This window comes from Thunnus maccoyii, chromosome 15, assembly GCF_910596095.1.
Source record: "Thunnus maccoyii chromosome 15, fThuMac1.1, whole genome shotgun sequence".
In the NCBI taxonomy this organism is placed as follows: domain Eukaryota; kingdom Metazoa; phylum Chordata; class Actinopteri; order Scombriformes; family Scombridae; genus Thunnus; species Thunnus maccoyii.
Window position 1 is genome coordinate 23,613,359 of NC_056547.1, and position 25,788 is coordinate 23,639,146.

General features: G+C 40.7%; 2 protein-coding genes across 2 annotated transcripts; one reads left to right on the forward strand and one right to left on the reverse strand.

Moving 5' to 3' along the window:
- Positions 1-74: 74 nt before the first annotated feature.
- ube2ql1 (ubiquitin-conjugating enzyme E2Q family-like 1) lies at positions 75-13,575 on the reverse strand. Its single transcript, XM_042434565.1, has 3 exons — positions 13,224-13,575; positions 11,770-12,690; positions 75-2,389 (listed from the first exon to the last, which is right to left on the reverse strand). Exons 2-3 carry the CDS (start codon positions 12,472-12,474, stop codon positions 2,258-2,260), a joined length of 837 nt encoding a protein of 278 aa, XP_042290499.1. The 5' UTR covers positions 12,475-12,690; positions 13,224-13,575; the 3' UTR covers positions 75-2,257.
- Positions 13,576-15,377: 1,802 nt separating this feature from the next.
- med10 (mediator complex subunit 10) lies at positions 15,378-18,279 on the forward strand. Its single transcript, XM_042435670.1, has 4 exons — positions 15,378-15,659; positions 15,751-15,834; positions 16,908-17,010; positions 17,451-18,279. The coding sequence occupies exons 1-4, from the start codon at positions 15,538-15,540 to the stop codon at positions 17,544-17,546; spliced, it is 405 nt and encodes a 134-aa protein (XP_042291604.1). The 5' UTR covers positions 15,378-15,537; the 3' UTR covers positions 17,547-18,279.
- Positions 18,280-25,788: the final 7,509 nt, after the last annotated feature.

Below are 25,788 nucleotides of genomic sequence, written 5' to 3' on the forward strand. Positions count from 1 at the left end.
CCTCTCCTCACCTAACCCACTTTCTGCTCTCCCTACTCTCCTCCCTCTCCCTCCCTACCCACCCACCCCAAAAAACAGGGCAGGGGCGGAAAGTGACAAAATGTCAGCACCGAGCGGGAGGTTTGACATCCTCCATCCCTCTGCTCTCGCTGCTCTTCTCTAATGACGCTCTGCTGAAATGTCAGACCAATTAGCAGCTTTCCCTCTGACATTTAACTGGCAGATAGGCTAGCAAAACAAACACACGAGGAGCCCACTGGACTGGGCGGACAGATAGTCTGTGGCTAGTAGGGGCCCGATTGATTGAGAGAGATGCTGCTGCAGCCGTAGAGTTAAAATTAGATATTTATAAAGTCCTTTTCAGGGTTGGAACTCAGGAACTGTGCGTCCATTAAGTAATCACAGAGGGCAGAGCGAATAATATCTGTCTTCGGCCATTTTTCAAGCCACCTGACATTTACGAGAAGCAGTCGGTAGTGATCAAAGCTTCCCACAATTCCCTCTCCTCTCTCTATTGCTGTCAGTCTCTCTCTTTCAGCAGACATCAATCAGGTGGGCTCTGAAGCGTACGCTCGTTTAAAGCACCACTCCATCCACGCCGGCGCTCGAGCTCCTGTCTGTCTTCATTTCTGGGTGTTACCGCCACAGTCGCGGCTGCAGTGCGTGTGCAAGAGTGTGTTGTATGGGCTGGTGTGTGTATGTGTGTGCGTTTCTGGATGCACAGCTAAACGTCCGATGCGTATTTTTCAACTGACCTCTAGTTCTTTAGTTTTCGGAGAGAGAGAGAGAGCCAGACGAGGCTATGTGCACATAGATATTCCCTCACAAACACACACGTGTTTACAGTAACAATAATCAGGAGCTGACATAGACAGTGGGACAAGACAACTAAGTTTTAGCAAAAAACAGCACTCCCTTTAGGCCTCTGTGTCATTCACAGTAAATCATATTTTTCTCTGTTTAAAGGGTTGTCTCCCTCACACACACACACACACGCACGCACACGTGCACACATGCATACTGAGGCCTGGCCTTCAGCTGTACCATCTGGTATCTAAATCATGGGAATTACAGTCTTCTTCCTCTCCTACACACACACACACGCATACACACACGCACACAAACATGAGACACACAAACATGAGAGTAGAGAGAGAAAGAAAGAAAGAAAGAAAGAAAGAAAGAGGTGATTGACTGTCTTTCTATTTATCATACATAGTCTCCGCATAAAGCAACATGTGACTTCTTTTTTTTTTTTTTTTCTCCGTTAGAAATCAATATCCATCTACGCAACAGTGAGCTCTAAATTTAGCCACGAGAGACGGAGAGAAAGAAAGAGAAACAAAGTGAACGAGCGAGCTAAAGAAAGAAAGGAAGAAAGGGATAGAGAGAAAGAAAGAGAGCACAGCTCCATGTAAATTACAATCGTCATGTTGCATTGAACTGTGAGCAACGGCACAGTTGAAAGAAAGGGGAAATGAAGGAGTGAATGAATGAGTGAGTATAAACGCCAGTGTGCTGCCCGTCTATTAAACATTAACAGCTTCATTTATATGTAAATGACCCGACAGCTACAGAGAGAGAGACAATGGGAAGTAATGCCAGTTCAGTGCTATAGAGAAGAAGGAAGCGAGGGAAGGGCAGAGAGGAGAGGATAGGATGGCGAGGATGGACGACAGGAGAAGGGGATGAGTCTCCTTCATTCAGTAGTCTTTCACATGGGTCCACGCTGTCCGATTTGTCCGACTGCACGTGCATGGGTGTGCGTTGGGCAAAAAAAAACAAAAAAAAAAAAAACAGAAGAAGAAGAAAAAAGAAAACAATCCACCGACAGTAACGCACACTCCGATGCACGTGCATACACTCCCAGCTGATGTCCGATGGAGTGATGGAGTGAAACATACACACACACATACACACACACACCTCCCTCGCAAGCCTTTCCGAAATGGGGGAAAGAATCTCCCTCCTGGGCGAGAGGGAGGGGGACGAAAGTCGCACCTTGGAGGAGGAGTGACGGTGATGTCTGCTCTCCGAGAGTTTCGGTGGAGATGAGGACGAAACGAAAAATCCAAAAATAACAACACAGACACACACGACTAAAAGGGGGGGGGGGGGGGAGAAAAAAATCTTGAGTGGAACAGCAAAAGGTGAAGATGAGAGATTGTTGAGTTAGCGTGGTGTGTCGTTTTGCGTGTCGGGGCTAGCTGGGTTTGTTCCGGCTAGCGCGGGGGTCGGAGGGTCGACGGCCCGGCGCTCAGCCGTCGGACACGGGCGGGGACACCCAGCCGTACTTCTCGTGGGTCTTCACCAGGGACTTGAAGGTGGCCTCAGCTTCCTTGCGGCTGAAAGCTTTCTTGGACTTCCCTGCTTTCCTACATATACGTCCCTGTGAGGAGAGATGAGATAGAGAGAGAAGAAGAGGGGAGGGCGTGAGTGAGAAATTAGGTTATTATGTAGAAAGATAAAAAACTACAGCACTCCTAAAACTGTCCCCTAAGCAGGACAATAAAGACTCATTCTTTATTTTTATTAGGATTTTTAATGGGGTCTGCAAACTTTTATACTTTTCCCTTCCCAACTTTCAAATTTATGGAAAAACATCAAACCACCTTTAATATTTTTCTGTGGGTTAAGAGGTTTTCACAACCTGATTATACAATTCTGCATACATTAAACATGGTGCGTTTTCATGGTCTGATGAATGTATTTTGATTTTCTGCCATATTTCTATTGCATGCAGAACTCTTAACACTATCTGGTTACCATCATGTAACCAGATCGAATTTACAGGAAAAATGACGGAACTGTTTCACAAATATCATGTGGGGAAAAAACCCCAGAAAATGTTCTTTCTTTGGTTCATGGTAAAAGATTCTGAGAGATTGTGTTGGGAGTACTTCAACTCATGGCTTCAGTATTTCTAAAATCCAGACTACAGCCCTGCAGCATATAAGCACTATGTCTGCCAAGGAAGCTGTTTCCACGCAATACATTTGTTTGTCTGGCTGTCTATCAGAAAGAAACATCAAAATTATGAATGTATCTTCACAAAATTGGATGGACAATCAGGTCCTGAGCCAATCTTTTAAATGTTGTTGGCGATATGAATCTGGGATCTAAGCCAGTGGGTGATAAATATATTTTTGTTTAGCCATAAGTATGAAACTAATGGTGATATAGGCTTCTTTCCCAGTCATATGATTGTCTTTGCATTGCTGAAAATCAATATCACTTCAAATTTAAAGCTGCAAAGCCCTTACGTGTAGAATTATATGTCATTATTTCATCTTTTTAGGGCCGCGACGGACAATTACTTTCATTATTGACTGATCTGCCTATTATTTTCTCTATTAATGAAGTAATTAAGTGGCCTGTAAAATGTCACATTTACTTAAAACCTAAGGTGATGTCTTCAAACAGCACAAAACCCAAACATTGATATAAAACAAGGAAAACTAGCAAATCACCACATTGGAGAAGCTGGAAGCAGAGAACTGCTGGTTTTGCTTGAAAAGTGACTTAAACATTTTTTTTTTCAATTGTCAAAATGTTGCTGATTAATATTCTGTTGATTGGTCAATTAATCGACTATATACATATTTATAAACAATTGAAGTTGAATTATGAAGCTTTCAGCCCATTTATCTCCGCCTTGGATCAATTCCATTCATTTTCAGATCCTACATATAGTGTCTTTAAGTCTTGAGAAATTCTTGATTTTCACAATGTCATTTTGCATGTTGTCATTGATTTTGCTTTCTGCATCTACACTCAAATATCATGTCAAAACTCAGAAACCAGCACATGTCAAAATATTATTAGTCTGATCCTGATATGCATTGTCAGATCAAAAGAAAACACGATACTCCTTTCACTAATGCCTCTGAACATCGTCAGTGGTCGTGTCAAGCTTATTCTAGGAAAACTGAGTGATTTTTCAGGTTCAACATTTCCCGAACAACATATTGCAAGACTGAGACGCAGCCCGCACGTGCACATGGATGAACTTGCTGGTGAATGCACAGCCGCAGGGGAGATGTTGACAGGACAAGTGGTCTGAATTTGGGTTGACCAACATTAGATCAATGTTTAACGACAGGGAAAGGGCTTTTAAGACGTCAGGTTCAATCAGGAGTGAAAATATACCCTCCACTACACTGGGCAATAGGGAAATAAGTGAAGACTGGGACCAACCACTACAGTAAATGATGAAAAGGTTGTAAATATGACAAAAAATAGATATTGGAGCATACAACCCTCTTGTGCTCAGTGTGAAAAGCCTCTCACCCAGAGCCACTGTGACGTCAGACTTAGACGTGAGGCATTTTCACTCAGGCACCACCCACCTCGATGAAGCCCTCCCTCCTCTCACACGCTGAGCCTAATAATAAACGTGGGATGAAATGGGGGTGGGAGAAAAAAATGGAGAAAAAGAGGTGTGGGCGTCGCTTGTGACGATAAAGCTGCTTATTCTGTTGTTGGCAGTGTTGCTAAGTCTTTCCTGAAGAAGAGTGTGTGGGAGGACGAATAGGAAAAGAAACAACTGTCTTTGCATTAAAAAAGCTGAGGGAAAGATACACAACCATTGACAACACAGCCAGCGACAAAGGTGTGATTCATGCGAGTGTCTCTACATTTTGAAGCCGATCATTTCATGTATAAAAATCCCCTCGGAAACATAAAGGGAAGGTTTTTAAAAAACGGTAAATTTCTGTCCACTAGGGTTGTACTGAAATTTCTGTTGTGGTTGACTCACTATACATGATGCCTGCTGCTGTGTTACATGCCAGGTGCTTTCCTGTATTTGTTTGTACACACTCTGTAACACTGCACCACTTCCCTCTACGCTGAATGTTTCTTGGCAGGGAGAAAATGGCAGTGATGCTCTCCACTGAAACCAATATTAATGAAATTCTTTTAGAAGGTGAGCCCTTCTGCATGCTGCAGTGCAGTACAGATAAATATCCTCATATTATTACACATCCAGCCTGCACCTTAATCCTGCATTTATATGCCTCTATCCTGCTTTTCAATAGGAAAACAGAATAAACGGAGCATTTATCCCACAGTGGAGGACCCAGGAGTTAGACATTATAGTGACACAATATCTGATACACAAGCCAGCAATCATCATCTTATTAATCAGTTTCAATCAGTGATTAAAGGGTTAATTCACCCAAATTAGTAAAAAAAACATATTTTCTCACTTATTTATTTCGCTACAGATAATCCACAGAACACACTGTCAACAGATTGATTGGGACTATTTCTTTGGTAGAAAGTAGTTCAGATGAAAACTGTCCACAGAGAAGTCTGTGGTTTACCCAGAATAACATGGACAATGTTTCTGGAAAGACACATTGCTGGTGATTTTTTTAAAAAGTTAATTTCGAGCAACACAGCTGAAATTCCCCTCTATTGTATTGAGGTGGAAGTAAAAATCCCATCAATATCTCATTAACTGGGCAAATACTGTCTGCACAATTGGATACTAGAGGTAAGTCTAAAAATGTTCTGTTTCTTCAATAATTAAGGCGAACCAACTCTTTAAAAAATATTATTTTTATATTTATTTACTAATTTATATTTTTTAAGCAAGTGAAAAACAAAATGGCCGATTGGGATGAGTTGCTAGCTTGCGTCAGTGCTAATTAAGCTATTTTATATAGAAGCTTTTTACTTTTTTCACAACATTGTAAATCCATTCAAGAAAAAAACCTCTGAATAACATTGATTTGTATTTGGAAACAAATAAATGCTCATCTTTACTATAATTTTTCAAGGTTTTGGGTCAAATAACAACCCTGCTAGCTTGGTACAAACAGATTAGCAAACTGTCAGTTGATAGTTTTAGGTTATATTGTGGCACTTTTGGCATTTTTTCACCATTTGTCTTTACTTTTGTTGTTTTCTTTACCCTGGTTAACAGTGGCTATTGTATCACTTGGATTGATTTATGCTATAGCAACACTTCTATGTAAATTTATACATGGGTATGTGCTGTATGTACACCTTAGTAGTGTTGAGCTTTGCATATAAATTGAGAGTTTAGTTTTTGTGGCCACCAGCTGTTGTTTGAGTTGTGCATTTAAGTAAAAAACACAATAAAAAAGTGTTGATTTTTACACTGGTGTTATATGGGGACACAATGTCCCCATATAACTCTAGTTCTCTCCTGGATCCAAAACATAACAGCTGGCATCATTTTAAACTATTTTGCCTCAATATCAGGAAAGAAAAGCCTAAATACAAGACTTAGAGCGAGACTCAAGAGATTAAACAAGATAAGAGTTATTATCTCTAATGCACCACAACATTGCTCCATAACTTCTGCAGTGCATGATATAACAAAGTCAAGATAACAAAGTTCAACGTCAATTCTCTGCTTCCATGACATCTGATGGATGATCAGTACGTCCTCTTGCGTACTTGCTCGTCTATTTTGGGTTAAAAGTGATGTAGGGGATAAAGGGAGATGAGGTGATAACATTGAATGATCTGGAGATTAGGGTTACAGTTTCCATTCCTGTAACAACACTGGCCTCATTTCACTGTGGGGCTTAGTCACACACACTCTCTCAATTTGTCCCTCTGTCTCCCTCAGATAAACAAACATTTAAAAGATTATTTCCTGTCGTACTTCCGGCAATCTTGAAATCAATCCTTGCAACAAACCACCACTACAAGTCATTTAATCTCATATTGAGTTTGACATATGAAACACATGACATTCAGACAATTGAAACAAAGCAGAATATGGCTGATCTCGCCACTTGTATGAAGACAATGACATGATTTGTAAGTTGAGTGGCACTGGAAAGAAGAAAAGTTTCCCTTCAGGGTATTTCACTTGTTTTAGGAAGCTGAAAGCATGACTTGTGGAGGTACTCATTCAGAAATATATGCGTTGTTCCTTAGGACTTACTTTCTGTTCCTCTCCTTCACTAAGCCACATTAAAAGACAACCTCCTCTTTTCTCAAACAACTGGTCCACACAACCTTTAAAACGGAAAATGGACTGAGTGGGTGACACCAAAGCAGCGCTGGCTGAAACCTGCTCTGCCTCTCCATGCAGCCAGAGGCCTATAATACAGATTACCCAGACTGACAAACACAGATAATGCACCGGTTGGCTACTATCACAGAGCATAGCTGATATGTTGTTCTCTTCTCAAATCACATGCATATCTTCACATCCCACCATATGGTGACTGTCACCACCTCAAAATGGCGGCCGCTGCCTTGGATGGATATCGTTATGGCAATTGGCCATCATTAAAGAGGTGTGATTACCATGGTGATCGATGCCAGGGAGGATCGTACCGTCAGCTGAACGTTATGTTGTCATTAAACCAATCGCTGTGAGCATCTTGTACTTGTTTCTACACACAAGAGAAACCAATATCTCATTGGTGTGTTCTCTGGGAGGAGAACATGGGGGAGTGTGTGTGTGTTTGTGTGTGTGTGTGTGTGTGTGTGTGTGTGTGTGTGTGTGGACAAATTAGATGTACTCTGTTTGCATGCCTGTGAAAACAGTGGCTGTGTGTGTGTGTAAGAAAAGACAGAGGAAGAAACTGTGTGAATGAGAGACACTCAGAGAGTGAAAATGTGCTTGTGAATGTGTGTATTGATGCACAAGCCTGAACAAAAGTCTGTGACTTCAGCATGAAAAGGGGAAATTGAGCATTAATTAGTGCCATTGTGCTCGCAGTCATCTACAAGAATGGCTCAGTATGACGCATCCAACGATGGATGGAGAGAGAAAGTAAAAATATCTGCGCGTGAGAGAAAGAATGGGAAAACAAAAGAGAGACTATGTGTGTGTGTGTGTGTGTGTGTGTGTGTGTGTGTGTTGCAGTTCAGCTGAGTGAGCGCCCCAGGACTATACAGTGCCATGTCAGTGTTTATCTATTTCAGCTAAGCGCTCACTCGTTGAGAGGGACACACTCGTGTAAAGTGGCTGCTGGGTAATCGTGTGAATGGAGATCAGTCAATGGGCAGAGCAGGGAAGGCCCCAGTGCATGTTGGGAAGCTGCTCTGGGGACTGGGGGTGGAGGGGTGGAGGGGTGAGGGGGTGGGATTGCATAACACAGACATGTGCTTTAAGGGGTCGGATAAACAAACAGGGATCGATGGCATCATCATCCTCATCAGATCACTAAGGAGAGTCCCCCTGGGACTGATGGCGGGGTCATTAAAGGGTAATACCACTGTTTTTTTTTTTTTTAAGTTAGTGCCAATGGTCTCGGTTTCCATGTCTGCACACAGTCAGTTTAGCACTTTGCATTCATTTATCTTTATGAAAATTAACTTCCACAGAGCAATGAAAATCATCACAGCAAACAGGAAGTTTTAAAGGGGGAATTCAAGTTCAGTTTACTGATGATGTCATCAGGCTTATCTCAGCTCAGCTTGACTCACTTTAAGTTTATTACAGAGAGTCTGCATTACAAACTGACATTGTGAAGTTTGAAAGAAGTGGGCCTTTAAGAGGCATTAGGGTTGTGAAGATAGTTATGCAGTAGCATTATGGGAAATATAGGTGTTTTTGGTGCTTGACCCTTAGTAGGAACTAAAAGTCAGGATTTCCCTGCTGTTTCACTATTCTTGTTTTAATCTGTCACTTGTGAGTCCATCAACTTTATGGAAGTGACAGATTTTGTCAGATTTTAGGTCTTATGTTCATCATGTCTAGGACTGCAACTGATGATTATTTTCATTATCTATTAATCTGCAAATTATACTTCTGAATAATCAGTTGATTGTTTAGTCTACAAAATGTTAGAAAATAGTTTTAAAAATGCCAAACACAAGTTTCCAAAGACCAAGTTGACATCTTTAGGTTGCTTGTTTTGTCTGAATAACAGTCCAAAGCTAAAAGAGTTTCACTTTACAATATGAAATAGAGGAAAAGCTGAAAATGATTACATTTAAGAAGCCGGCAGCAGCAAAAGTTTGGCATTTTTGTGTAATAAATGACTTATAAGGATCAATCAATAAGGCTCAATCAATTATCAGAATTGTTGGCAATTGATTCTGCTGATCAGGCAATCGTTGCAGCACTATTGATGTGAGGAGATGAAAGCCGAACCACCTTGAAAACCTCACATCTTTTCACTGAGAGTGTCTTTTTTAGCATTTGATAACAGTTCATTTCATGCTAGATTTAACATCAGGGTTATGTTTTTAAAAAAAAAAAAGAATAATGAACAGGTGACAATTATGACAGTTGTTAATCAAGTCATTGTTAATAAAGTGAGTGCAAGAGATCAACAGTCTGTTGGATTCTTTGGTTTATGTACAGTAATGAATGGTTAAGAAATATTTGTTCGGGAATCTAGTGAGATATGTCTCCAGTGCAAACTGAGGAGAGGAGGATAGGTTATAGCCTGTAGTGAATAGACTATAATTCTTAATGACACTGGTGTACTTTCTAAACACTGCTGTACAGAGAACAATACAGCAGTACAGATCAATTACCAAATTGGCTCACACTACAAAGAAACCCATATTGAACATGATGCTGAGTTTGCTCAGACAACGGTTTTCTACCACCTGCACAGCATTGTGGGGCTTAAATCACTGTCATACAAGACAGATTACACTGTGGCAGTGACTGTCTTAAAATTAGAAGTTATGTATCGGCAAAACCAGACTGATGACTGCCTTCAGTTCAGCAAAACCTCTTGAAAAACACACCTATAATCTAAATGTGTGATTGTGTGTGTGTGTGCTCCCTCACATCTGCAGGTAAAGACACGTGTAGGTCTGTTGACTTTCAGCTCACCACTTTGTCACTGCACGTATCCTCTCACACTAAAAATAGAGGGAGCTGCTTCCAAACAAGCTCCATCACTATTGTCACATAGAGCCGGAGCCCAAGGACGAATAAATATATTCTGTGTATTTAGGTTTATATATAGTTCTGTGTGCTCTGTCTGTCACGGTGGTGCATGACAGATGAGGGCATCTCCCAGGAAATTAGGACAGAAAGCACATGCAAGGGCCTGTAGACACACATCCATTAAAGACCAAAGAGATAGAGATTCACACTCACACACTCACACACACACACACACAGACACACACACACAGGAATAATTAATCAATATTGTTTCCATTAGCAAACTGAAGAAGGAAGACACTGCACCATAATTGGGGAGCACTGCAGCGCCGCTAGCTCATGTCCTCAAGCAGCAAATCAAGATGAACACACGCACCACACACACACACACACCACACACAAACACACACACACACACACCACACACAAACACACACACACACACACATAAACACACACACACACACACGCACACATTTTCCTCTCTCTCTCTCCTTCTCTAGTTTTTGCATGACCTCTCTTAGTAACAGATGCTTAATGACCACAGATGACTCGGGAATAATGTTCAGTTATATCACCAAAGACAAAAAAAGCACTAAGAGTTGGGGGTTGGGCATGAGAATGGGTGACAGTTTACATAAGGTCTCCTGCTCCAGCGCTGTCATGCTGCTGACGTCAAAAGACAAGAGTCAGTGGGGAGAAATGAGCAGACTCTATATGGATAAAATTACTGTATATGACATTAAAGTGTGCATTACAAAACACAAACAGTGTTTTTTTGGGGGGGTGGAAAACAGAAAATCTATTGAGGGTTTAAACGTTTTTAGCCTAAAGTGCATTTGGAGATGCAGACATGCCCATCGGAATTGCAGAGCTGCTGCTGCTGCTGCTGCTGCTGCTGCTGCTGCTGCTGCAGTGCACTGAGGATGTGCAAAACAGATTTGACAGGATTACATAATCCAGTCAGTCTAAGTCACTGAGGGCTGCTGGTAGGTAGGCTACCTGCTGTCTTTATTTATCCATCTGTCTTTCTATCCATCATCACGCTTTGCACGTGTTGAATAATTGTCTTATGCCTATTTTACAATAATCTGATGTGAGTGCAGATATTGTGAGACTGCATTAGAGTCTGTATAGGGACTTTTCCATTACATGGCAGCAGCTCTTTGTTGTCAGAGGATGCTGATTTATGGAGGTGATAAAAGGAAAGCAAACCGGGACTGCAGAGATGAGCTGGCTTCAAGGAGATACTGGGTGTTGCATGAAATGGCCGACCGTAAAGTCACATAAAGATTAATAATATTCATAATCTTGGGTTTGCTCATAGCAGAGAGGAGGGGGGATAAGGAGACTAGCGGCTGGGCTATAACAGTGCAGTCTCTACTTCATAACTCACAGAGCATCAGTAGAAAAATGCTATAAATAAACATAGAGCAAGAATGTTTTCATACCAAATATTTTTGTCTTGTAATGATATTTTTCTTTGGAAATAAAAACAGTCTCCCAGGATGGTTTCTTTCCTACATAGATACAGTTGTTTCAAGAATTCTCCTACCAACACGTTATCTTGAGAGATCACTATAAAAAGGACACTAGATTCAATAAAATTCAGATTGCAGCTTAATTTGCACAAAAAAAGATGAAATTATTAAAAACATATTTGCATATCTTTACATTTGTATTAAGGGAAATGCGAGTTATTCCATACCCGATTTAAACCAATACCGTGATGGACACATGTTGTTTTACACGCGTAAAAGTAGTCTTACGCGTTAATTACGCATGACGCATGGATGCTAATGGGTTGCTCATATCCAGTGCGTTTCATGGCTGAAAATAGATGAACTAGAGATGAGTAACATGCCGTATGGTTGATGATATTCCAAACAGGACCCTCACCCACCAGCCCTTCCTCCCCTCACCTGTCCTTTTACGAGGCTGGCCGCAAACTGCCTCATGACCGCCTCCACCGTGTAGGCGCTGGACCATCCGCGGGGGGTCAACAGCTCCATGCATATGGCCCCGCCGTCCAACACGTAGCCGTTCTCCAACCGGGGCGTCAGGACCCGCATGAACGGCGGCGAGAAGGGGAAATTATCGGGAAAGGTGACGTTGAGCAGTATGAACTCGGTGCTGGTCTCCTTCATGTCCTGCCACAGCGCCGAGTCCTTGTCCACCTGGTGCAGCTTGACGTTCCAGTCATACAGGTTGTCCTCCACCAGCTCCACCGTGATGAAGTTGTCCCCTAACCTCCTGATCTCCTGTAGCTCCTTCATCAGCCTCCGTGTCCGGACCTGGGTGCAATGTTGCCGGTGAGGCGCCAGCGGTGGTATCGAGGAGGCACTGGTGGCTTTACTCCCGCCTCCTCCCGTCTGCTGCTTCTCCTTTGCATCCTTGCCCTGCTTATCCTTGCCGGACGGCTTGTCCTTGCCGAGCTGGTCCAGCTTCCTCGCCTTAATCTCCGGAGTGCTCAGAATGTTGGTTTCGTTGGCTGTCTGACAGTGTTTGTTGGCGTTGTTTTTCTGGTTCCCTTTGGTGCCCTTTAATGAGCCCTGGTGGTGCTTTGGGTCCTCGGTGTCCCGGTCGTGCAGACGGATCAGACCGATCTTCCGCAGTAGGGTGGCCATAATTTTTATAGATCTATATTTCTCCGCCGATCCCCCCGCAGAGGGGCGAGATTCACCCTTACAAGTCGGTTCCCGTTCGCGGAGACGACCTTTATCGATGCTGATTATTAACCTTGTTGTACCGCAATCCCCCTCCGTTCACTGCAGCCTCAGGATGAACACAACCGGGGAGCCTGAGCTGTTTTCTCCTCAGTGCATCATCTCGACACGGCTCGACTGAAGGCAAAAAACAGGAAAACAACAATTAAATACCAGTTTAGATAATCACTCACTTACTGACAACAACCAAATGACATATTTTGCCAAACCAGATTAATTGAATTTCGTTTTTTTCCCAGAAGTGGACCGACATCATGACTGCAGTTGCTCAATAGGACGATGCATTACGCAGAAGCACTGAGGTGATCTTATAATACATTTTAACATCATAACGAAAAACACAGGCTAAAGGAACATGTTGCATGAAAATCATCAAATTAAGGCTTCCAGAATGGAAATTATAGTAGAGAAAACCATAAAGGCATCTAATCTCACTAATGATTACAAGAGACACTCGAGTCCAGCAGAAATAAGATTTTAAGGTCACTATAAACTGGCTATAAAGACATATGGGAATATTATAAAGCCCGATGAGGTCACACAAAGATCCAAACACACTCTAATAATAATCTATATTTTCCTTCATGCGCGTTCTCCTGCCCACACAGACCTAATATTAAAGCAGCAGTCCGGCAGCAGCCCGTGCTTACCGTAGACTAAATTCAGAGTATCTCCTTCTTATGTCCCGTAATACAGACCGGACACCGATCCCGCTGTGTGTGTAAAAAAAAATAATGATACGGCTCCACCATCCAGGGGACCTGCCGTCGCTCTGAGCTGCAGTGAGGAAGAGAAGAGGGAGAGCCTTTGATGTGTGTGCTGCTGCGGCAGCTCCAGCTTTAATGCAGCCGAGGACGAAACAGCTCCGCGTAATCTTTCTCACCCAGTCTGCTCTGACCGGAGACGCGCTGCAACGCTTCAACTTAAAAGCCCCGGAATTGGATGACGTTTGGCACCAAAATGGACACATTCAGAACAAATACAGAGATGTAGCTACTAATCATGTAAATTACTGTATTGGTGTATCCATGCTAGTGATAATAAGGTAAACATAACAAATCAATTAAGCTTTTTAAAAATATTTTCTCCCAATTAAAACAACAACAACAAAAACTATCTCAAGCATATTTTAGGCCACATCAACTTAACTGTGTGAAAAATTAAATTGGTTCTAACAAAATTATGATTTCTAAAAGCAAAATTGCAATACAAGGACTGACCACACACTAAATGAAACCTCTCTTTAATTATATTATCAAAGTTTCAACCAGCTACAGGTCTTATGTTTATATGTACAGGTTTTACATATAATCATAAGACAATCAGTGACCCCTATATGTAAAATAACGGAATTATGAAACAGTTTGAGTTACAGCATTCAGAGGACAGCAGTGGAGCATAAGTCTACTGAAGCAAAGAAATACCCCAGTTTTACTGACTTTATCTCGAAAAAGGCATAAAACGTTGTTGTGGCTCCTAAATATGTAGATTTTGGAGCTGGACTATCCTGGTCAAAACAATGTGATACCAATAGACTGTAGCATTACTTTTATTTTGAAGGGTGTGTTTCCTGGTTTTTTCTGGCTAACACTGTGCGGATTGGCCTCTCTGTGTTTACCTGAGAAAACACCCGGTTGGAAGACGGGAATGTACTCTCTACGTCATTAATCGATTCACTTTCACTTTGAGTCGCCTGTTTACCGCAATACAGTCAGCATATGTGTATTTTTTTTATTCTGAGGTCAGAGCTTAGCATTATTCTAGAGGTTAATGCAAACAATTCCAGTCTTTTCCTTGAATATTTAAATAGCAGGTTTAATTACAAGTGTAAATCTTTCATGTTTTATAGGAAAAGTCTACAACTTTAAAGAAATGTATTATTCAGATTAATATGCAAACTTTACACAGAATAGTGTATAAAGTGAGTGTGGCTAAATCATCCTCTATTGTCTTATTAGCCCATTTGATTTTATCAGAAGAACATGTACAGAAAGTGAACTCTGCCAACATAACAGTACTAATTTATGTGGAAAAATACACGTCTGTCAGTGGGATCTTATGTATTTTCACAGAATTATTTGTGGAGAGGATGATATGAGGCAGTTCAGTGTGCACTGACCAGGGAAGTGAGAAAAAAAAAAATCAAATAATAATTTCAGTCCTACATGAATTGGTTAGTTTTCTGAAGTCTGTGAATAATAACTAATAATTAGAAAAAAAAAAATAGGCCTACAATGTCTTGGGCTTTGTCAGGCTTTAGGCTACATATTTCCTTAAAGAGGGCTATGCTTTTGAATATAGAATTGCATTTAAGTTTGTAGGGGGTATTTAGGATATGTTTTCTTAATTGTCTTTTTTAAATGATCCTTAACACATCTGCAAATTAGCAGTATAATACAATACTGTGCTGTCTAATATAACACAACTGGAGACATGTTGATGCTTTGTAAAAAACAAACAAGTAAACAAACAAAAAACTTTTTTTTTACAGAAGTAATGTAGCCTACATGCTTTCACTTTTGATGTTTGAGACATAATTGTTTCCACAGCACATACAGTATGTTCAAATTAAATATATTTTCAGTAAGATTTATAGAGGAATAAATAGACCATTTCTGAACATTTGTTCTTAGACAGTACTGTTTTGACAGTTTAATAATTGTGTTAATGTTGTTACATTTTTCTGCTCTTGACAAGGAAGCTGCTTCCTTACTTGGCAGCACGACACTTTAATGCATTTGGCGTCGGAAAACGACATTCTCTCATTTGACGTTGCCAAGGTAGCAGAAGTAGTATCCGCAGCAGCGATTGGCTATTATTCTGCCGCAAAGCACTTTGACGTTGCGGCTGTCGTAGTGTCGGTAGCTAACAGTAAACAGCGGTTATTTGACAAAAGGATTCTTCTTAATCGAGTTATTTATATTTCTTTCTTATTTTTCGTGTGTTTTATTGACAGTTAATGAAATGGCAGAAAGATTCGACAACCTGGAGGAGCATCTGGAGAAATTTATCGAGAATATTCGACAGTTGGGGATCATCGTCAGCGACTTCCAGCCGAGCAGCCAGACGGGACTGAACCAAAAACTGTGAGTCATGTTTCCATGAGCTCGTCATGACGAGTATAAATCTGCAAATTAGACATATTTTAAATAAGTGTCGATTATTTTTCCCCCTCAGAAATTTCATGATATCTGGACTGCAAGACATCGAGAAGTGCCGTCAGCAGCTGCATGAGATTAACGTGCCGCTGGAGGTCTTTGAGTGAGTCCAGGACCTGATATATTATTGTGTCTGTCTGGTTTAAAACCTCGTTTTAAACTCTACTATCGAGTTAAAGCCATGCCAAACACACTGAAAAATCTGATAATTTAAAGTGACGATTCCTTGCCCACGAATATGGTTATTTTACATACCTCATATCAATTTTTCTGTGTTGTTGAGAGACCCTTCTTACATTCGGCATACACATACTATACAAACAACATCTACAATTGTCAACTTCACTCTTTTTGTTCTCACTCCGCACAGTGTACTGTAGTAAAGGTCTGTCTTAAAACTACAGTCAGGTGTCTTTATGAACAGTGAAAGAGGTTTTCCTCACTGTAATCATTCCTCCTGTTCATACTGGCTATTAAAAGATCCACTTCAAATGTGCTTTCAATGTAAGTGATGTGGACCAAAATCCACAGTGTGTCCACACAGTCATTTTGTGCAACAATGCCTTTAAAAGTTAATCTGAAGCTTGTATGAGACTTCAGCAGTTAGTTAGTTATATCAAGTGGATATCTGACACATTAACAGTCTTTTTAGCATCAAATTCCCTCTTTGTGTTTCCTCAGACAGTGTTTCCCTGTTGAGTTGCGGTGGAAGTATAGTAACAAAAAGAGGGACTTTGCTTTGGCACTAAAAAGACTGTAATGTTGAAATATATCTACTTGATTTGAGGAGGACTGTGGATTTTGTCCCCCAAGTGCATTATGAAGGGATTTTCTCATGGCTAGTATGAACAAGAGGAATGATTATGGGAAGAAAAACTATTTCACTGTTCATTTTGGCTCCTCACTGTTGTTTTAAGACAGACTTAAAAAAATGTGAACCCATCCTTGGTGGTGGTGAATTGTTGGAATAATAAAGATAAGCAAACAAAACTTTGATAACATAAAGCAAACCAGAAAGCATTCTAAAGTGATCTAGTCAAGGCCAGGAGTCTCATAAGATATGGAATGTGCATTTGCAAGGCCACATTACAAAATGTTGATAATGGCATGTAGGATGTTTGTGCTTCATAGCTTTATCATAGCCCCCTCAGCTGATATTATGCTGTGTGTTTGTAGATACATTGACCAAGGCCGAAACCCTCAGCTGTACACCAAAGAATGTCTGGAGAGAGCCTTGGCGAGGAACGAGCAGGTCAAAGGGAAGATTGACACCATGACGGTAAGAGATAACGCCAGGGTTGCTGAGATTCCACACTGACACTACAAGAATCTACAGAGACTTTAAACTATTTCACTGATTTTCATGCTCCTATACACATATTTGGTGGTTCCCAAAAGATAGTATTTTCCTCTCAAGGATCATCTTCAGTATATAAAAACCTATGTTTTGAAGATCTTTCTCTGTCAAGACGTCGATATTGATGACAAATGAATTGTCTAAATCTTTTTTGTACTTCAGTAGATGCTCTGCAAGACAAATGTAGTTAAATTCTATATTTTTTTGTCTGTTTTCAACCCTGCAAGAGCAAAAGGCAGATTTGTTTTGGGCAAAAATGATCAGTTTTTACAGGTTTGTGACATGAAAGTAGTACCTGAAATAAGAACCAGTAATAAATCAGTTATACACCAACATTTGCTGTCCTATTTGTTTCATTCCAGAAATTCAAGAGCCTCCTAATCTCCGAGCTCGGCAAAGTCTTTCCAGAGGAGATGTCCAAATATAAGGCTATACATGGAGACGACACCCCCTCCTAGTGACTGCTGCACCAAGACCCCCGACCTTCAACCTGTGACCCTTGAATTGAAAGCCTGGATGGAGTTAGACCGAGCAGGATCCTCTGCGGTTGCCAGCAGGATGTGAAAATAACCTGTTATTATTTCTCATAAATGTTGTGATGCTGTTGCTGACCAGTATCCACAGGGAGAAGGTTTTAATTTCTTCTCAGCAGCCTGACTCAGCCAATCTTGTCCGTTCTCCTGTTTATCAAAACTTTTTCATTTAAAGGAATATAAATACGCAGCAAACGTATGGGAGAAGTAGAGAGGAGAAACAAATAATTTTCCGCATCGGGTCGTTGCGTTTTCCAGGAGACACATTTGCTTTTACTGTCCCTGTTTTTGCATGGACACTTTAAGTTAGCAGCAAAGTATTTCTACAAATCCCAAACTGTACAGGAGAAAACGCTGCCCAGCGCCTTTCTGATTCTACATTTAGGAATTTACTTCATCGGTTGTACATACGGTATATTTATACACTCTACCTTTTGTAATGCTTCCTAATAATTGTGCAACATACATTTGTACCACACACAGTTCATAACATTTTGTATCAAGCTCAGGTTTCTAATGGCCATGATAATTGAATGCAGATGTTATTTGATGGTAATTCTGTGCCTGATCACTTGACATGGTCAGAAACGAGTCCACTCTTTATTTGTAACTTGTTTGTATTATAATTTTTGTTAATAAATGATCCTTGTTGGACTGATACTGTGTTTTGTCTGTTTCATTTCAATTGAAGGATTCGGTTTTTTGTAACATGTAATTAGTTGCACTCCTAACATTAGTTTGCTATTTGTTATAAAATATAAGATGATATGACTGAATATAGTAAATAATACATCAGTAGATTTTGATACTGTATTTAATTATACAATCTTAGACACAAATCCATAAGCTCACATCAACTGAATCTTTAATATCTTTGAAACATTTATGAAGTGAATATTATGAAATTAATATAAACATTGTGTTTAGAGTGGGCAAGGCAGATATCTTGTGCTAATATTAAATGTCATGATTTTTGTCATCTCTAAAAATGCAAGTACATGGTTCCATAAAACATTCTTTCCTAGAATGAAAAGACTGAAATGCTGCACAATAACACCACCAATTAGACCACTGCTGAGAGTAGTCCTACTATTTTTACATGGAGTATTTTTCCATATCTAACTTTGCTGCTATTGCTAATATAAGTTATTGTAAAATTTGTGCTTATGTGAAATTCTTTTTACAATCACAGGAATGAAGATGATTTCCGTAGTGGACAGAAAAAGGACAGAAACATGAATTAATGTGTCAGTGGGACACCTGCAGACATGACCTGCATGGACATGAGGACGTGTTCACTTCATCCAGCTCAAGTGTCGTCATCATTGCGTTGTAACTATACACTGCCTGTGTAAGTGTGTGTCTGCCTATCTATATACCATAGGGACAGATGCTCTGGAAACAGACAGGGCTGCGTCACCAGGCAGGTCACAGCCCAACACGCCTCCTCCTGCTGAGGCTTAACCAGAACGACACACCCCTCTGACCCTGGAGGCCGATCCTCTGAGACAGAAGGAGGGAAATGAGGCCTGTTATTGGTTTGTGATCTATGCAGCAGGGTAATACAGACAGCCCTCTTCCATCGCTGTCACCCCTCCCAGAGGATTTCCGAACACGCGTCTCGTTTAGTCAACCGTGGTTTAGTGAGGACTGAGCTTCCATCTTATAGCAGGAGAGGAGCAGAGCCACAGAGGCCATGCTCACATACAAAAGGTTCTCTTTCTTATTTTGTTTCTCAACCTAATCTTTATCTGTTGCTTGAAAGCATTATAATTTGGGTGATAACATGGATAGTTCGACCATCACAACAAACCTTAATACCGCCTTTAACATGTTACTGTAGCATATTAACATTATACTCTTCTCATTCTTGGTTCTCAATATTAAAATCTGAATTATGGGCACATTTTCATGTAAAGAAATATGCAATCAGAACACACTTTTGCTGTTGAGTTCATAATTTCCTCTGGCAAGGACTGTTACATGCACGAAACATCAGTGGGATATGTTCAAGGTACAAAAACTTACACTTTATTAGCTACATTTATTAGCTGTGCTAAGCTTAACGGAGCTCTGAGTCCAGTGTGCAGTTAGCTTTCTTTTGTAGTCATTTTATCATTTATTCATGGTCATAGTTCCAATATTAAAGGATATATTCACATTTTTCCCAAATATATCTCAAAACATTAGTCACATGTCCTCTGTGTACATGAGGTTATTAGTTGTAGTAATCATTTCTCCTTCCTTTAGTTGTAGCTTGAGGATGGTGGATTTTGTCCCCCATCACTTCCATTGGAATCCTGTTACTGTGTTTAGGGAGAAAGTGAGGTGAATTTTAGAGGCGGTGTAATTGAATACTAAGTCAATAGAAAGACAGGAAAACACATCCCCAGGACAGGTGGGATTTGCTGCAAAGATGCATCAATTTGTAAATGTTTCAACTTGAGCAAAACATTTGTGCGTATCCCAGGGCTTATCTGTTTCATACAGAGACAAGAGGGGATTGGGGTGGAATTAAAAGATAGAAGCAGAGTTTCTGGTGAGTTTTGAGTTCACACAAACACACAGACACTGTTGGTGTGTCTGGTGCAAGCTAGCTTACAGCTAACATCTGTACAGGTGGTACATTGGCTGTTAGGGGTAAAAACACATGAACATGGTCCAGCGGTGAAATTTGTACAAAAGATGATAAGCAAAAATTCACTATGGGCACCTGTGTGTGTATGTAAGTGGATGAATGAGCAATGCATTCTAAAGCGCTTTTGATAAAAGTGCAATATAAACGCAGTCCATCGAAATCTGATCCAAAAGGGACCCAAGGACAGTCCCAACTAATCGAAAATGACCCAAGGACATTTATATTAGTCATGTCGGGTCAGGTCTTGGTTATTGGGAAACGAGTGGACCCATGAAGACCTGTAGCTGGCAATCACCAACTGTGGCAATTATACAGCAGAATTAGTAGTTTGGGAATGATACATTGATGTTTTAAAATATTTATTAAGGTAACACCTTTAACCTCAAAAGTCTCATATGTACCTAAAGAAACAGGAAATCCATAACACCATCAGCATTGAGTGAATTGCCGTCAGCAGCTTCTATTCCTCTGTTCTTAATTTCTATTTCTAGCCTATTTTCCTTGCCTATGTCCTATTTTCACCTTTGAGTCTAGATGACGAACATCCACACTGCAGCGAGTCACAGCAGCAGTGGTCAAGGGTACCTTTTCAATCCAATAACAAGCCAATTCAGAGAGCTGAGAAATGAAATTAAATGCTGTTTTTATCCAGTTTGTGTTTGTGTCTGCACACACCATGACATTTCCTTCACAGGGTGACACTGTGTGCTCAAGCCTCAAAGATGTGTGTCGTGATGCTTGACTAACCAGAAAAGGTAGGGAGGGAGATGGAGAGAGTATTTTACTGTAAATATCTGTCTGTATGAAGTGCTGAGGTATGTTGGGTGACTCATCCAAGGTGAGCAGTCTTTCTCTCTCCTGTACACGTCTTCCCTCCTTTCACCTCCTCTTCTTGTGCGCTCAGGCCCGACACCCCCGAACAAACATCCTCCTCTGTTACCTAGGTTACCTTCCTTTCCTCTTTTTAAACGACCAGACACTTTTCCTTCTTTAGCATCTTTCTCTGCTTTCCTTGGGAACAGTGTCGGAAGGATGTCAGCAGTGTTGATTGAAATGATTCATGTGGAGGTGGCTCCTCTTCCCTTTTGTTATTGTTGTTGATGTGAAAGGAGGACAGAGTTCATATAACACACTGGATGGAGTAAATACCGTAATTGCCAGACCCTGTGATATTTCATTTTGCCTGCTGGAACAGCCCTCCATTCTCCAATTTCACGGTGTAAATAGGACGCTCAACAAATTGCTTTTCAAAAACAAAGGCATGAGTGGACTGCGTCGCTGACTTTGTCCTGCAGGTATCACATTGTGAAGGAGTGTTTGGTGTAGTATCAGGTGATCTGTTGCCCTTGCAGTCTCTAAATAGTTAATTAAATCCCCTGAAAACATGAATTTAGATCAAAGAAAGGCAGCTTAACAATGACATCCAATTTGTGATCATGACAAGGCAAATAACCCCCAATATGAGCAAGAAATCTTTTTGCTTCCGGGATGTATTATTTAATAACTAGATATGTATGTATGATCTAACTATATGTTTATTTAATGAAGATCTTAAAAGGTGCTTGAACTCTATAGTGAGCGAGTCTTCACATCACCTATGCACTGTTACTCAGTGGAATCTCTTAATGAGGTTTTTTTGATAGGTCGTTCTGGGGTTTACCACCTGTAGACTAAGATAAGAATGTAGTACGTCACTTTCTATTAGAATTCAAACCCTTTAGGATTCTAACAAAGTCAAACAACAATTACTTTATTAGCCTACAAAACAAAACCTACAACTTCCATAAAATCTGAACAGCGCAAAAGGTGTGCATCATAAATAAGGTTTGTCCGTTATCCATGATGTTCAACAATGCTTTTTTCTCTTAAACTAGCATTAACAGATTTTTTTTGACCATTTTGCGCAAGCACAAGAAGCTGTAAATACAACCTTTTAAGTTGATATAGCAAACAGCTGCTTATTTACACGTCCAGCAGAGCAACATTAGTGTTCATTTGGAGTCCTTTTTTTGTCATTTGATGAATGTAAGTCAAGTATTAACCGTCTTTTTAGCTCTGTTTGGCAAAGAGGCTATCTGGCTCTCGCTGATAATGCTCCACTATGTTCACCAGCTAATTGCTAATATTGTCTGTTAGCCATTTGGTGCTAGTCAGATAGAAAAATGCTGCCTGCTGTGGCTAGAAATGAAGGTGAAGAGAGCAGTGAACCAAAACAACAAGCTGAAAGACACTGAAACGCTCTGTTGAGCTGAGGTGAATTGCAGAGTTGGCTGATAATTCTCAGTGGTTTCATCACTACAAGCGATACCTTTGCCATTACACATGGTGAATTGATCCATTGCAAATATAAAAATATTGATCAGACCGGTGTTAACAAGTTTTTAGCTTCAATCTCTGCTGTCTAAAAAATGCTGTTCGGCCCTCCCAATTCTATCATCCTTTGTCACAATCATGATGTTTTAGCTCGTCACTTGACTGGCATCAGTATGTCACGCTGGGTAGACTAAATAAACAACAAAATTCCATTACTTTTTAAAAATGTACCATCCGTGACAAGACATTAGGGGAACATGGTTATGTTGCAGGACTGGGATTTTAGTAATTTGCGCTATAAATGTTAATGTGATTTTGAATTAGGTTTAGCTACTTCTGGAACAGAAACTGTAAGTTCTGGCTTCACTTTTGCTCACTGTTCTGCAGACAGAACTGAGTTTAGCATGTTTTACCCTCCGCCTTGGCAATGTGAGGCTTTCCCTCTTTGTGCCTGCGGAGTGTTAGACCGTTAGAGGCTTGGCCATGCTTCATCGTTTGTTGGATCCATTACATTTTATATATTTTTTATTTTATGTTCATGCAAATGCTTTAGGATTTAGGGCTGGAACGGCAGTTGAAATGTAAAATCCTCCCGTGCCCTTGGGTTGGCGCAGGAAACACAAAGGCGGGGGCTGCTGCCTTTGATGCTATTAGCATAATGTCTTTCTGATGCTAATGCTAAGTGCCTCAGACTGACCGCTGAAGCTCACACGGCCCACAGCCATGATGGGCTTACATAGCTGCTGATCGCTCGCTCCTTCTCTCTTGTCTCTAGCACTGTGACTACCACCTGTCTTGCCTCAGCTTAGTGACCGTCATTCACCTTCTCAATGAGGGTCAGGAGGCGGACCCCCTCTTCCTTCTGTCACCATGGTCACCATGGAAACACCCCTCCCATTCTCCGTCAGCCACCCTTTCTCTCTTCTCTCTGGACAATGGTCTTTGCTATGTGTATGTGTGTGTGTGTGTGTGTGTGTGTGTGTGTGTGTGTGTGTGTTTTGGGGTAATAGGCCCAATCTCATTACAGCTGATTTGTGTTGGTGATGCTACAGTACTCCAGGGCTCAGATATGAATTGTAAACCACATCACAGCGGGGAGCAACACTCCTACGTACTGCTCTCTGAACATCTATTAACTCCACACACCCACACACACACACACACACACATGCATATGCGCACAGTGTGAGTTAAGTCAGAGAGCCTTGCTATGGAGGTGAGCAGGGCCTGACTGTGTTGCAAACAGTAATAAGACACACAAGACAAAGGCTAGGGGTATCTGTGTGTGTGTGTGTGTGTGTGTGTGTGTGTGTGTGTGTGTGTGTGTGTGATGGCCAGTAATCGGATGATAAAGACGCTAAATGGAAACTATAAATTAGCCCAATGATGTCTCCTCGCACCTGCCTCAGCAAAGCACCAGTCAACAGTGGCAACTGAACAACTGCACAAAAAGAAAAAAAACAACAAAAAACATCACAGATGGAAGTTAATAGATGTAAAATATTATTTTTCATCTCCGCTTTGTGTCCCAGCTGCCGGCATGTGCACATCCCCTCTCTTCTCTCTCCTTTTTTTGGATTGCCATTTTCATCTGATGCCAGGCTGATTTGCTGACAAGCAGTAGAGAGTGGGAGTGAACAAGACAGAAAGATAGAAAGAGAAGAAAGAGATAGAGTGGGGTGGGGGGTGGGGGTTGGGAGGGGGGGAGAGTTGTTATAATTTCCCTCTGGTTTAATTATCTGAGTCTGTAGACAACCCTACTCTTTCTCTCTTGTCGTTAAATGTTAGAGTTGAAAATGTGAGCCGTCTGTGTGTATATGTGTGTGTGTGTGTGTGAGATATTCTTTTCCCCATGTGTGTTAATGGCATGCACAAAGGCACACAAGCAGTGCTGAGCAGGGAATAGCGTTCTCCCACTGTAGTGTTTAAACCTTGCTCATTACACAATGAAAAGAGGAAATCAATCATTTTCATCACCCACTGTCACTGTGTGATTACACAAGTCAATGAACCATCTTTTTCATAGTTATGATATACTGTACGCTTGTGTGGTGCTCCTTTCAATGTACCGTGCTGGCTCTCATGATTAGAGCTTCTAAATAGTCTTCCTCTTTTGACAATGCATGGGAAAACCATCAGTGGAGATTCTCACATTTTTATTGCCATTGTGATATTGGTGTTTGCCAGAGGCTGTTTTGGCCTGAGGCAGTGTGTTTTTGGGATATCAAGACAATTCTGTGGGAATTCCGTTTCGTTATATATGTGATGTGGTGGTCCTCTTTATCTCATACAGTATATTGTGTAGCTGATATGTATTTGTTATCTATCAGCAATCAAACAACAATAGATATTTTTCACAGCAGACATTCTGACCCATCATACAGTAGCATGAAAAGCACAGATGTAATTACATTAATGACGGCTCACTTCAATTTGAAGTGTTCCAGTATGCCAGCACACACAATAGCGAAACCCTGGAACCAGCTCACCTCAATGGATTGTAATCTTTATAAATATTATTAATTACACCTGTGCTTTCTCTGCTAAGAGATCATAAAGATCATGTTCAGTTCAAGTTTGGTGAACTTTGACCCTCAAATTTGCACCCATTGACCAAGACCAATATCAAGCAGTTTTGACAGTGTAGAGGTTCCATAATGGAGGAAGCAATCGTAGCTCATTAGCTGTGTTGCACCATTCACTATTATTTAACCTTCTCCACTGGTGTAAAATACTGCATGATATGATTCGCATGGTTATTATTCTATCTTATGTTCATGATATTAATATTTTGGTATCATTGTTATTTTTTTATTTGTTGATTATGTCATTGTGTGATGAAAAAATGTGCTTCCGGTGCACTGTCTAAAAGAGTACAGGTGTCATCAATCTGTTCTCACTACTTCCACCTTATAAAGACCCTGTGAGGTCAAAAACATTCTGCATTTAAAAAACAGTATTTCCCACTAAATGAAAGCTTTTGATATAGCTACACCCTTACTCTGCCTAGGAGTGCCTTTATTTATGCACTTTATACTTTTACTTCTACTATATTTCATAGAAAACCTCGTACTTTTCACTCCACTACATGTATTACAGGCTGAAGTCTCTTTGCAGACTAAGACACAAAACATGGCTCTGTTTATAAAATATGAGCTGCTGCTGATTAAACTACCCCACAATAAATAGAGTAGTTAAAATTACCCTCACCTCTGC